The sequence below is a fragment of the Opisthocomus hoazin genome, chromosome 5, assembly GCF_030867145.1.
Source record: "Opisthocomus hoazin isolate bOpiHoa1 chromosome 5, bOpiHoa1.hap1, whole genome shotgun sequence".
Taxonomy (NCBI): domain Eukaryota; kingdom Metazoa; phylum Chordata; class Aves; order Opisthocomiformes; family Opisthocomidae; genus Opisthocomus; species Opisthocomus hoazin.
The window spans coordinates 47,337,695-47,352,889 of NC_134418.1; the positions used below are offsets into that span (position 1 = coordinate 47,337,695).

Sequence of the window (15,195 nt, forward strand, 5' to 3'; positions counted from 1 at the left end):
CAAGAGGATTGATGGGCATGTTCTAGCTGACAAACAAGGTGCAGAATACACCGCTCTGTCAATGTGGTAGCTACCAGAGCACCAGTATCTCCCCTGGTTTCACTTACAAATGTGTGGACTGGGTACATGGGGAAGAATCAAGGCTGGTACTTCAGCCACCATGTGCCAGTGTCCTCCTCATGGTCTGCTTGGCCTCCACAAGTGATTGTCACCTTCCAGTCCCAGGGACCATATCCAAGCACCCTACCTTGGAACCTGAAAAGGAGAGTTCTCAATTCAGTTTTCATGCCTGAGGGGTAAAAAACCCATAGGAAACAGAACTCCTCCCAGAAGCATGAGAAAATCCTACTTTCCCCCACAATTATCCATTATTTTACAACCTCAATGACATCAGACTCAGAGGGACAACACAGAGGGATACATCAAAGGGCCATTGGTACTCTGTAAAATTAAGATTAAGATATGGTCCCCCTTGCTCTCATTGCAATATGCAGGCTTTGTAAGCCACCTCTTCTAAGCCAACATAGCAGAACATGGCTTCACATTTTACAAACAGGAAAGTAAACTCCCAGCTTTCATTCTTGTACCTTAGAGTCTCCAAATATAACAAAAAATAGAAGTATATTGAACTGATATTTAGAGTAGAAAACAAGAAGTTCATTTCTACTAGCATTCAGATATTTTTCTATGCAAAGTATTCATTTCATTGTGGTAGAAAGCATCGACGTTTTCTCAAGTTATTTTACTCCTCTCCCCCATGGGAAGACATGCAAAATCCGAGCTTTTCCACACCAAAATAGTTCTTGATGGAAATATTAAAGGTAGAGGAATGATGTTTCTTCTGAGGCAATACACAATACTGTATTTACCTTTGCCTGATCAACTCCACAGAAAACACTATTGATGTTTAGATATACCAAGCCAAAATGGAATATTTTCCTTTTTTTTTTTCTGGTCTATGTGGTTAAGGCAATCTCAAAGCCATAGTGGATTGTTTCTATTAAGAGGAAAGAAGATTGGTATCGGATAATGTGGAAAACACAGCGCCTTTACCACACTCGTCCTTCTGCAATGCCAAAGCAACCCATCCACCACCAATGCGTTTCCAAATATACTTGCAGCTGAACAAACACAGATGAAAACAAGGGGATGTAGGGAATCACAAGGCATCCTGATTCACTCCCATGTGGGCCAGCCCATGGCACAGACATGCTGTGGCGAGGAGCCCCAGGGATAGTGGTGGGCACTGAAGGGCAAGAGTCAGGGGAAACCTGCAGCACTGGCATGGGCAGCCTCTGCCTGCCCCACGGATCTAGGCAGGAGTGTGCCAACCTCAGCCAAGTAGCTGTGATGTTTCTCTCTCTCTCCCTGTAGCAGCGTGTGCATGTGATTAGCTACTAATTGGCCTGACCACAGCAGGCTTTGCATTGAGCTGTGGCTTTCTCCACTACCACTACTCACCAGGGCATTTAGTTGCCCTGAACAAAAGGTTGCTCATTCACTTTATCCACATCTTCGACTGCTGAGTAGACATGCTTACTAGAAGTCATTAACATCTTTCAGCCTAGGAAGAGAAGAAAAATCAAAGCTCCTCTACCTCACTGCAGATAGATTGTCCCAAGTCATAGTTACAATTAGGCAATCATTGCTCTGCCGCTAGCTATAGCCATTCCCCTTTTCCCCAACGACAGAGCAGTGACTAATGAAAATGTTTGCTGGAGGGGGACCTTGGAGGTGATGTAGTCCAAGCCCCTGCCTGTAGCACTAATTCAGGTCAGCCATGGATATGCCAAGGCAAGTCTTGAAAATCCCCAAGGATGGAGGTTTCACAGTCTCCCTGGATACCGTGTTCCAGTGCTGCACACTCCTCCTAGCAAGAAAATTTAACTCTTACTGATTTCTTCCCAATGTTGGGTGAAAGAAAGTATGAAAGCTATGCCTTGCACACCAGAGATAACCTCTTCCAGGCACTCTGCATTCCTGGTGATACCAAAAAGCAAGGAAGCCAGGGCAGCAACCCCTCAGATACCAGTCGGCACCCTCTCCCCAGTGTGACTGTTGGCATGACCAGCCCACACAGGAACAGCACAAGATGCTTTGCAGTTGCATGGTTGTGATCTTGTGAACGTATTTGAGAGGGAGAGAGAAAAAAAATTGGCATTATAGAAGGAAGAGTGTGGTAAAAGCCATAATTTGGCTGGGATTAAAGAAACCACTGGAAGTTCCTTAAATTTTGTACAGATGTCAACTATACTTGTTCCTACTGTCTTTAATTTAATGTCTGGAATATTGTGGTAATGTAATTCAGATGACATATGACTGGGAAACAGCCAGACCAACAGATTTGTGAAATTTTCTTTTTATGTTTAGATTTAATGAAAAGAAAGATCTCTTGTGTGTGGCTTTTCTACACAGCAGTGTAAGAAAATGCTCTAGAAAGCTATGAAAAATATCTGTGAAGTGCACTTGAACACGCCTGCAGACACACCAGAAGGCAGAGGTGCATTGTAGTATAGCTGCCATTTGCTTGTGTTTTCCCAGCTCAGCACGCCACAGCTCTTCCCCTTCCCACCATAGAGAACAAGAGGCAAATGCCAGCATGCTCTGGATTTGCTTCAATCCCTTCACCCTTTCACCAAGTGCTGGGGTGAAGAAGCATTAGGCACCTATCCTGAACTGCTTCAGCTCTTTCCAAAGTGACCACCCTCGCAGAATGCTGCACATTTTACTCCATATTATGCATTACAAAGCAGTTTGATATACTACAGATGCTCTGGGTATGGTGTTTGGTGGTGATTTCATAAATAAAGACTCAGGGAAAGTAATAAACTGTTCAAACAACTGTAATAAGATTTTTGGTGAAGTCACACAGATGAGCCAAAATCAGGGTTGTGTTTATCTAACTAGGTGGTGCTTAGACTTGTCTGTTAAGTTCCCACAGCAAAGAGGAGCTGAAGTCATCTTGATCTCATAGACATCCAAGAATTTAGCTCACTTTACCTGCTAATATATGGAAAGAGCTTCAGAAATTGTTTCTAACAAATGAAGAAATCTGGTAAGGACCAAGCATTTCCCATGTCAGTCTCAGTGGGGGAAAAAAAAAAAAGGATGATTTAAAAAAAAACTCACTCTTCGAGTAACCCTACACAGTCCTTTTTAGCCTTTCAGCTCCTTCACAACTTATTACAAAATATATTTGGAGGGCATCATAATTTTGGAAGAATAATACTAGTATACAAGAGAATTAAGACAAAATGAACTGAGTGCTGATTCCCAAAGTTGTTTTGTACGCATATGAGATGAACTTGCCATCACTGTGCCTCCAGTAAGGTGCTGCTTAGCTTGGAGTAAGGTATGAGTATGTGGTCCTACCAGATTACAAATTAAACTACCCTCTCCACAATGCATTTATAACTACTTTATCTCTGTCCATGATGTTTTTACACAGTGGAGGGACCACTGGTTCCCTATCACAGTCCTCTGAGTGCTGGAAGGAACATTAGCTTATATGATCCCTGTGGCAGAGGTGCTCAGGCACATCCAGTGCAGCACTGCCCTTCAGGAGGACATTTAGGTAAACATAAAACTCCTCAGACTGGTATGTTTAATGCTAATGTTTGTGGGAGAGTTGGAAGAACTCTTCAATAAATTACTTTTAATTGCCGGTCTTGTCTCACTGTACATGCAAGTGACTTGTGTTGGTTGGGATCTATTTGCATTTGTTGCTTTCTGCAACTGCAATAATACAAATTTCTCCTCAGAAAACACCTGTTCATGTGCAGCAATAGACTCCTAGCTCTCTCTGTCAGCTGAGTTAACTGCTTTTTCACTTGCTTTAAACAGGAGTTTATTGACATATTTATTACCAAATTCTCTTCTTTGATTTTAAAAAATACAGTAAATTATATGGTTCAAAATTTAGCTTCCAAAAGAAAACCATGGCAATCTACATGTATCTCTCTGCTGATCTCTTTCTCTTTCAAGAAAATGTTACATACACAATGGTCTCAGCAGCTTTGAGACCAAAACTGTTATTTCAAGAAATTCACCCTTTCACCATATCACTGTAGGTCTACAAATGCATACATTTTTTTCATGTAAAATATTGACTTGGCTTTAATCTTAAAACATACGGATGTCGTTCTCTTTTTGCTCAGAGGCACTGATGCAACTGAAGAAAAACATTAAGTTTCTGGAGGTACGCCAAGCTGGATAGCAGCAGCATAGAATATACAGTGTACAGTGCTTCCATTGACATCAGATCTGGAAGCACATCAGATATGAACGGAAGACCCATAGTGAGTCAGGTTTGCATGTAAACCTCCAGTGAGCCTGGATTAGCTCCAAAAGCTAATGTGATATCAATGAAAGAACTGCACTGTAGCCACTTTCAGATCGTCTTGCTGCAAAATCAGACTGGTTTTAGTTCATGGATTAAAATTCAGCCAAACTGTGGGGATAACTTTTTTAAATGGACCCACCAAAAATTCATTAAAGGTTTGTTAAGACATCACACCAAACAATAAGAGCTCAGAAACCCATAGTTAAAGAGGACACTGACCTGCTTTAGTGAAAAAAAAAGAAAAAAACCCAGATATATTTTGGACTCTGCTTTCTGTAATACCAATTTTACCTTTCTACAAACATTTATTTCCAATAGAGGGTTCTTGTTATTATCTTTTATTTCCTATTGGCAATTTCAGGTGGTTTTATCCCTTGGTTGCTGATTGATGGATTTATAAGTTCCTGGAATCCAGGAAGATTTTTGTCTTGGGATTAGAACAATTTAGAGTGAACAAAAAACTAATTCCTTTCTGAACAGCTTTCAATTATAAATATGTAGGCTATCAAGTATTCCCCTGCTTTTTAAAATGTATTTGCTTTTATTGTTTTCTGAAATCTATATTTTATGATTGCATCAGTGCTGTTCTCCTGCTTACTCAATTCTTGCACCATGTTTTTGAAAACCAATAAAGCAAATGGAGAAGCCAGGAAGAAATAAAAGCTGCCCAATTCCTATTAATAAAACACCACCTTCTCTTTGTTACGTGGAAAGCAACATGCATGTCGTGTTCTGCAAAACCGAACCAAAGTATATAAATGTTACCAGATCCTCACTTCTACTGGAAAATTACGGCTCTTGCTTTTTATAACCTTGCTGTCTCAAAACTTCCTACTTACCAATTTCTTTCTGTTTACGCCGAACATGAAGGAAAGAAATGCGAATCCATTCTCATTTTAGTGGGTAGGTTTAAAGGTGCTCCTTACCCACTCAGAGAAGTCTCTGCTGTGCAGCCCCATCCTAACCAATCATGCTGATGTGTCCCTGAGTCTCTCAAATGTCATTTTGTAGAGCACAGTGAATTCAATATTTGCTTTTTTGTGTGTGCTGTACTGTGTGTCAGTTACATAATACCAAGTTATTGCAAAAATCTATTATTATATTTCATGGCATAAAGTCAAGTCCAGAATAAATCTTGCTACCTTTGAAAAAGCCCAATACAATTTAAATGTGTTTAATTTGGGGTATGTTTGCAGCCAGTAGGTTAGATGTGAGCAGGAAGTATAAACTCATTTGCGTACGTCCCAGGTCAGCAGTACGTGGGTGAATTCTACATCGCGCCGATAATTTCAGAGGAATTCTCTCTGCCAGTAATTGCTAGTTATTCATGTCACTATAACAAAGCTTTTAGGCTTGCAAGTAATTAATAGATCAAGCATCACATTGTGCATATAAGACATTTCAGATTGCAAGAAGTTCAGAGACATAGGTCTTTCATCAAGACCAGAAAGCCAACATGCTACTCTGCCTCTCTTCTCAAGTTTCAGGAACACTGTAGGTATCCCCTCCTGTACTTTTTTCTTGACTCCAGTTCTGGGGCTGTCCAGATGTTTTGCTGTTTGATGTCTATGTTGTAGCAAGATGGCAGCCTTGAAAGACATGAATGGAGGTGCAGGATTTCTTGAATAATTTTGTTTTCATATTTTGGTACCATGCTTGAGCGTGTATTAACAAACTGAGATGAATATTCTGTCCTCGGGACTAGACATTCAGTACTACATTCATTCATTCCCTTGTTTGTTCTATGGTTATGAAAGAATACAATCCCACATATTAAAAACATGCTAAACATTAGCCATGGTCCTGGTTTTAGAATGATACATATAAAATCCGGTTCCCGAATGCTGCTGAAAACTCTGGGAAAACACCCTCTTCAAACAGACTCCTGTTTCAGGAAGCAGCAGGGCACTCTGCTTTTTCCAGTTTATGAATTTACCGGGTTCTTTTTTCCCATCCACCTTCTCTCTCCTCTCCTACCATTACGCACGGACCCAGGAGATAGTTCCTGACGTGCCACTTGGATATAGCCTTCTCTTCCCTTCCTTGCAAGGGAACCTAATATGCTCGTTACATGCATTTCTGGGAAGTTTTTAAATGGTGCTTACATTTCCAGGCTCACTGCAAATGCCATACCTTTTCTTCACTACATTTGTGAAAATCATCTTCCTGTTTTTTAATGCAGCATAGACAAAGCCTGACAATAGAGACTTTGCACGTGTCTAGGTAAATGCCATCTTGACTCATTGCACAAATGAAACTTGTCAGAAGGAGGTCCCAGTTCATATACTTCAGCAGTGTTATTGTTCAAGGGACATGCATAAGCAATTCATCTTAATTTGAGATGGCAAAGAAATGAGTGAGAAAGACTAGCAACAGATGTACTTTTGTTTTCTTTGTGCAGTGGAAAAACAAAATAGAAACTGAGTTGTTATTTTTGTATGCGTATTAAAAATATATCAGACTTGGGTCGAGGTTTTATCTAACCAGTAAATTTCATGCACTAACCCACACCTTTTAAGCACTGCAGGCTTAATGATGTGTCTCTTCAGTTGTGCAGGAGAACTGTATGCAAGGGAAACGGTAACAATTCCCTCTTCCCTTCTCAATGCTCAGGAGGCATCATTCAAATCCAAGTAGAGAAATAAATAACCACTACTGATGGCCATATTAACACCAAAGAGAGATGGTATTGTTGGATGGCTCTACAGCTCTAAAAGCTCCCCTACACCCAGAGGAAGTCTGTGCATACATGACTCAAATCTAAAACATGCCTTATTTTATTGATTTCCCCATGCACACTCTGGAACTACTTCATATTGCAAAGCAATAAAGCCTTGGGAGTACACACCCTTTCTGTCTACCAAGGTATCAGGCTCAAACCCCACTTGAGTAAAACTTGTGTAAATAAAAAGATTTGACCCTTGGAATGGTATTGTATCTGAGATACAGCAAACTGAGTTAATCTATTGAAGATTTTTATTCCTTGGTACTAATTTTTAAGTCATAAGAAACAGTTAAAAAGTTGCTGTACAATCCTTTCCAACTGAGCTCTTGGAGTTTCCACTTTCACTCACTGTGTTGATCATATGATTTATGTACCCCATCCTGATGACATCCTCAGTACTTTTATCCCAGAAGATACCGATAAAGGTGTCTTTTTTCTATGTTCCTCTGAAGTCTGTGCCCTTTTCAAATATATCACAAACTTGCTGTCTCCAATTCAAATGCTCTGCCGCATTTTTCCTGTCTCTTCAGAGGCTCCTCTACATCTCATTTTTCTTTCAGGGCAGCAGCTGCTGGGGTCCTTCCTTGAGGCTCTTGACAAAGCTCAAAAGCCAAGCAAAATATACAGAAACCTCCGAACTAGATTTCCACCTTTCTACAGGACTCTTGACCCCTTGGTATTCTCAATCTTACTGGTCAATCACCACAAGAATTAGCTTCTACCCTGTAACTTAATAGTGACCCTTACTGTAGACAAGCGATTCCTTGTTACCATTGTTCTGGCAAGCACTCTAAAACTACTGGCTTCACATCTCTCCTCCCCACATCACTAGCCCCTTTTATCACAAGCACTCATCTTTCCCCAGCTGCATCCACAGCTGTAGGAGTGGGACCTGACACACCTGCAGAGGTAAGGCAGCAGGTTGAACCCTCAGGACTTCCTTAATTCATTGAGATCTGCCAGACATGGATACTCTGTTGTCAGTAAGCGGGGATTCAACTTTGACATGCAATGTTTCGGATCGTAGACCTAAAATCTAGCTTAAAGTCCTAATCTGCTAAACAAGTAAGTTTACTCAAGTGTTGGGATTTCAGAAAAAAAACAAACCACTTAGATATCACTTGCAAAAACATTTACATCTGGACGTTTGTAGGATCACAGGCTCAGGGCAGGAAGGCACAGGTCCTGACTACAGCCGAAGTCCAGAATTCACCTCTCACTACAAAGAATTTGGTCCATGAGAAGCAAGAAATACTTCTTATAAATGGGACATATATAGTCTTTATAATGCAGTATAACAATATGTCCAAATACCACCAACTGCTACAGTTTAAGAAGTCATAAAATAGTCATAAAAACAACTGAAATGCCAGTTTGCTCAGGGCATTGCACGTAATCAGTGTGCCATCCAAACAAGTGTGTTTGTAATTTAATGAATGGATTTTCATTGGTGAATTAGTATTAGCAAATTTACTGATGGTAGTGGCAACGTCATGTTCATTTTCATACATGAGTGTGTGACCAGGTGGTTATTTCTAAATGGAGGTTTGTGAACACTCACCAAAATGGTTAGGCTGCAATACCAGTTGTTGATCTGAGGGATTTCTGTTGAATTCTCCAGGAAAAAGGAAGAAAAAAGATGGATCCACACATCAGTCCTTATAAACACAGTTTAAACAATGTGATTTCACAGTTGCTTAAAAGTCACAGAGCAGCTGCATTGAAATTGTAAAATCTGCAGTTTTATTACGCCAATGACTTTCTATTGGCCTCAGTCATAAAGTAACATACTCCTCACTGAAGTTCTTTGCTAAACAAAAAACACATCCAGACTGACTAAAAATCAAACTCAGACAAGCAAAAAAAAATTTGGCCTTCGTCTCACTGGGCTCAATTCATCCAGTAATAAACAATTTTATTTTTCTTCCTCACTGCTCCTCCCACTGATAATTACCTTATTCCCAATGGAGAAAATAAAGCACTGAAAAGTAACTAGTGCCAGGAGAAATTCACAAACGGTACTTCATCCTCCTGCAGGAAATAATGACATGCTGAAATTTTCCTAACTTTTTCTATTACTATTTTTGTACAAATTTCAAATTTGCCAACTGCAAAAGTGGATCTGCTGAGAAGGATTTCTCTCCAGCAGGGAAGACATGCGAGTCCTAATCATTGACTATTGCTTGGGAATTCAGGTGATGGCTTTAAAAAAAATTATTGCTTCTAGAGTAATAACTGTTTTTAGCCTACATCTTCTGTGCCCGTGTTAGAGGGTACATTAAGGTCTAGTGTAGTGTATACTTTAGGCAGACTAAAAATAGGTTCTAAATATAGAACTTACTTGAACACAAAATAGATGTTCCAGATAATACTTCACGCAGTGAAACTACTACAACACTGTACTGCTTACAGGTATAATGCCTGGGAATCGGGGAAAACAGCCCTTTTCATGATTTCTGTGACGACAGTATGTTCAAATCACATACTTCAAAACAAGGAAGACATAGGTAGGAATATTGCCCTTTGCTCATTTAAAGATAATGTTCTAAATCTGATTTCTTTGTGCTTTTTAGCCTGAAATTTCTAATATTGCATGTGTTTTTTTCATGCTTTGTACTTTACAACAACAGTGACTTGTCAAATATTTGAAGGACTGCATGCCAGGATAGATGGAGTACAAAGTCTTCTTGAGGAGTCTGTAAACAATCTACCATGATTTGCATCAAATTATACTTGTATGGGATTGAGTCCATTAATTTTGTATTTGTAATGGTATTTACCAGCCATATGACAGAATGAAAGATAACATGGTACACTGTGGCTATGATCAGAGTATCAAATATTGAATCAGTAGAAAGCCCAAAAGACATTCTGATTATCCATTTACATTTCTTAGATTTAATTCAGTCTGTTGTTACACATACCCCTAGATTTAGAAAACAGTGAATATTAATCTTCTGAAAGTATAAATAAAATTGATCTCTGTGGACATTATCTGATGACTCATCTGTTGGACTATGTAGAAATTCAATTACTACCAAATAAATTTTATTTTTGGAACAGCTACAGCTAATGCAGTCATCATGCTGAAAATGTGTACCATTTAACCTCAGGGCTTATATTAATTTTACAGTGGAACCAAAAACATAGACCGTGATCATTTAATAAACTACCTAGGTACACAAGCACTGAGCTGGATCTAGATTTCTATGCACTCAAAAGGACACCAAATCCCTGCTGTTCAGCTTTAAGAGTTAGTAGCCTATTGTATTGGAAGGGGCCTTTTGTACCTCTCAGAGACAAATTTCAGATTGCTTGCAGACTCAGCCTGATCCTCTTGAACTATTTCTGGTTTTATATTTGGATGGCAATGGCAAATTGATTATCTCAATCAGGTCAGCAAAAATTATTCAGCCTTCTGTCTGAATCCCACCTTGACCTTCCACTTCAAAAGTAGCACTCAAAGAATGAGAGCACCATACAAGTCTCCTCTTTGAGACCCACATCATAGATGACTTACACTTCCTCAAGCACCATAAACGTGCACCATGAAAAAACCTGACGGCTAACAAAATTGATTTTTTTTAATTATCTGATGCAATGTGACACATAGATTCCCAGGCATTTCACACATCCCAGAGCTGTTGTTTCAGGTATGCGGACACACAAACACATTAATCCTCTGAAAAGTAGTGACTGATGTGTTACAAAGCCAGAGTTTCCAATACCAAAGGTAGCAACTGGGAAGAAATGCTGGTAGGGTGCACTACCATGTGTCTCCATTTGATCTCTGTACAGATGGAAAAGAAGGTGATCACAAGGAGTGCAGGATGATTCCTGGAAAGCTGGGATAAATCACAAGTAAGATGATTCAGAGAACTCTGGTGCTGGAAATTGATGCTTCACTGCATTGCCTTCTGGATTCTCCATTAGCCATACAGGTGACCAAGATTCTAATTTAAGTACCCAAGCTCTCACATACTGTATTTATATTTGGCATCTAAATTCGCTTGGGCAAAAATACTGAGCCCAGGTTACACAGACTATGATAAAAGGCATAGGTTCAACCCAATAAAGTTTTTTTTAATTCAGTAAAGCTTCCAAAAAAAAAAAACTGCCAGTGATGGTAAAAATAAAACCAAGATTTTAGTAACAATAATAGTTTTCAGGTAAACTGGATGTTCTGAAATTTCCACATCTTTATCAGAAATGCTATCTGAGTTGCCTTCCTTAAAGCAAGAGACAGATATGTCTTAGCAAAAGCAGGCTTCAGTTTCATTTTGAAATGTAACATTTTACAGAATTAATCTCTATTTTGTGTTTTATTTTCAATAATCAATGAAAAAAGCCATCATCCAGCAACGGACTGTAAAGCAGACTTGTTATCTAATGCACTGAAACACAACGCGTGACCTCTGTTTTCTTTAACTGATTTAAATCACAGCTGAATTGCAAATCCCTCCTTGTCAGATAAAATGTAAAATCTGAGAAGCTCTAGAGTTCTAGCAAACCTGAACATTGACCCTGCAGATCTTTTCTGTCCCTTTTTGAATGCTCATGAACTTCATTTGAGTGTAAGTGTTTCAAGAATCAGTCTGAAACAGTGTTTTTGAACTCGGCTGGGTCACAGGAACTTTCTCAGCACTCTATTCTAATTTGCAGTTTTGCTATAATAAAAGCCCCAAATATATATTGCTGCTGTCTAGACATTTTATCTGAAACAAGTGTCCTTTGTAGTCTCAGAGGACTTTTCTATTTTATTTCCAGTAAATCAAAGTCTGTGAAGAGCTTTGATTCTTATTAAGGCATACCCTTCACAGTCCAGCAACTGCCAACGGAGGCAAGCCATTGACAGTTCATTTACATATAAGTGATGACTTCCATCAGGTAGCTGGCTCAAAAATACAATGGACATTTAGAGCACATCCAATATTTCTTGTTCTTTGATGAGCATCAAGTGCTAATTTATACATAGAAACCGACTATTGGAAAGTGAAGGCTTCTCTTCACTGACCTTACACTGTCTTTTGTAGATCGGGAGTGACGTATTGTCATTCCGCTAAATACAAGTTTATTCCTCCAAAGAGGCACGTAAGGCATGCTGGTATTAAGAAACATCAAAACAATTGTTAAGTTTCATAGGAAAATGCCCTGGCTGAATTCATTGGCAGTGCAAGTCACCGCATTTACTGTAAAGCAGCCAGCAAGGTTTGGACTGGGGGACGGGGGGGGCTGACCCCCACAGTGCCACAGCACCTGGGCCAGGCAACTTGCAGGTGAGGGGGGCTGCTGCTACCTCGAGCACAGCTGGACAGACATACTCTCCCCTGGGGCTGGAAGGAGTGGGGAGAGAGGGCAGCCGCCTGCCAAGGATAACCTGGATGCCACTGCTAATAGTGGATGCTGCTGGAACAAACATAGCTTGACAAGGCAGAGGGAGGTGACCGCCCTGCCGTGGGCTGCAGCTGGCTCCAGAGAACGCCAAGCAGGTTTCAATCCCTGATACAGTTTCGCACAGGTGCTATGGTGAGTGGAGAAGCAGAGGAACCAGTGGTGAACCATACCCAAAACACTAGCAGTGATAACAGATAACAGCCAGTGCACTCACTTTCTGGAGAAGATGAGGGGAAGTAAACCACTTAGGTTAATGTTGGTTACTTTACTTAGGGTGTTTGCTATTGGAAAGCATTGTTTACAAGGTCAAGAGCACGGCAGAAGAATCTTTAGAAAATAATAGAAATACAATAACAGAAAATTTTTGTTACTAATAAAAAATAATAGCAAAAAAGAAATACTGGAAAATAATAACAATTAAAATATTGAAAAAGACTGAAACAGGCAAAGGGCAACACATGTACCCTCCTTCTAGTAACTGGATGGAGCCAGAGTACATGTCCCACAGTAGCATCTATTCAGAAGATTACTTTTCACATTTGTGTTAAAAAGGATGAAGGAAAGAAGAAGCCTTCCAATTACCCTACTATTTCCACTGAGAGAAAGCAGGAACAATCCATGCAGCAGCAGCAAACGCTTCAGCTGTTCTCCAAATTCTCCTCTGCACCCAGGTTACCCCCAAATCTGCAGCATCATCTGTTCACACGTAACATGCTTATGCCTTCAAACTAAACAGCAGGAGGGTGGTTAACCGATAATCTGGTAGGTAATTTTTAAACTCAGAAATGATTATAGATTGACTTCCTTCTGCCAGATGCTTAAGCACCTTGTTTTGGCAGAAGGGGCATGAACAGCTGGGGATGGACCGTTGGAAACTCCTAAAGGGCTTCAGCTGGCAGTGGATAAACACATCTCCCTAAGCAGCACATCTATTTCAGAGGGTACCCATTGCCTCGCACCACCAGGTGGGCCGGATGCTGAACCAGCTGCTGGTGTGCCTGTGCAGCAATTGGGAAGAAAACTCTGTGAAAATAATATCCCTTAACGATTTTCTTGCATCACTTGTCAGCCGTGCTTACAGGACAAAAGAAACAATCCTTGCCTGCAGTCCTCAATACTTGCCTCCATGTTGCACAACTGACATGCCAGTTTCAGGGACAGAGGTACCACTGCACCTACTGAGAAAAACTGGAGGTGTCATTTACTCTTCTAGGCCCCAAATTCCAAAATATTTACTGAATTTTTACTGGAAGATGTTGTCTCTCCACTTACAGGAAGACTGTCAGAATAAAGATTTGACCCTTATACAGGTTAAAGAAAAAAGACCTGAAAAAAGAAACCCACTGGCTTACATGTTGCTCTAGGAAGGTTACTGGTTGGTGGAATTTTACATTTTTCTTATCAATTAACTATGTCATAGTGTTTTGATCTTTGAATCCATTATGTACATTGCAACACTGATTCACCCTATCATATGCAAATTGATACATATGTTTTTAAAAATGGCCTGAAATTATGTAACCTGGTGGATTTTCACATTTATTTTTGTCCTTGTTAAGGAAGTCTTCAATATGAAGAGTCCTGTGTCCTGCTTACTCTCAGATGTAATATTCTTTCCCTGCAAAAGAGTGTCTCTACATTGGAACCTGACTTCTGAAGACTTCACCAGCTACTTGTCATGCAGTGGCAACAGAAATCCTGATCAGAGAGGTGATTTTCTTTTCCACTCTCTCATTGAAGAAGTCGCCAATGCAGCTAAAACTTGAAAATGAGCTTTCTTTGACTTTCGATGGGAAAATGCTGCAATAAAAAAAAATAAATTATTAATCAGAAGTATATCAGAAGTTTAATAATTAGAAGTTTGACAACAGAGACCATAGCATTTCAAAACTAAAACCCCCAAATTCTACAGTCTTGGGAGAAGACCGATGAATGTCTTTTCCCAACTGAGACTGTTCTGAAAACCTAGGATGAATTTTCAAACTGTTTCAGGGAGACCAAGCTCATATTCAAAATAAACAAATTATTAGCCAGAGTGACTTGACCTGACTTTGTTTACAGACCACGTTGCATTTACAAGCAAAGTTCAGTTCAAGCATCCAAGTAGGATGTGAAATTGTTAAGTTATTCCTAGTTTCAATTACTAGAAAATATCACCAGAACGACGAGAGAAAAGACTTATTAGCACCTATCAAGAGGGAAGAAAAATAGGACCAAAAATACACTTCTGTACAACAGCCCTTCATACCTACAGAAGGGTGCAAGAATTCACACAGAAGCTCCTAAGTACTAACACTTCCCCCAAACTGAACACTTTTTCATAATCTTTATGTCCCCTGGAGAAACACTCCTAAAATGCAAGTGAATGAGGAGTGCTAGGGAGCCAAGTATGACTGCATTAGGCACACAAGGTCATGCTTCACATGCTTCCAAGAACAGAAAAATACGTATTTTTACAATGAAAAGGTAAGTCCACAGTAAGAGGAGGAAGAAATGCTGCATTCTGTACTGCATTCATAAAGCAGCCCCTTACCAGCTCAGCTTGTTTCAGAGAAGTGCCTCACACAGTAAATACTCATTTGAAAATATGACCAACACCATCCAGAGCTATGTTGTTGGTATGTATTTTGGCTTGCTTTGAAGTAAAATAAAATAACATATATTTAGCTTTAAAATGGCACATATTTGGCAGTTTCGATGAATAGGAGTTTACCATGTGGATATTACTTTCTAC

At 39.8% G+C, this 15,195-nt stretch overlaps 1 protein-coding gene across 1 annotated transcript in view; it reads right to left on the reverse strand.

The window, feature by feature from the left end:
* Positions 1-11,266: 11,266 nt before the first annotated feature.
* The window catches only part of IQCM (IQ motif containing M), a 108,953-nt gene continuing 105,024 nt past the window's right edge, over positions 11,267-15,195 (reverse strand). Inside the window, 1 exon segment of the mRNA XM_075422097.1 lies at positions 11,267-14,261. Within this exon segment, the coding sequence (XP_075278212.1) occupies positions 14,164-14,261 (98 nt within the window). The 3' untranslated portion in view covers positions 11,267-14,163.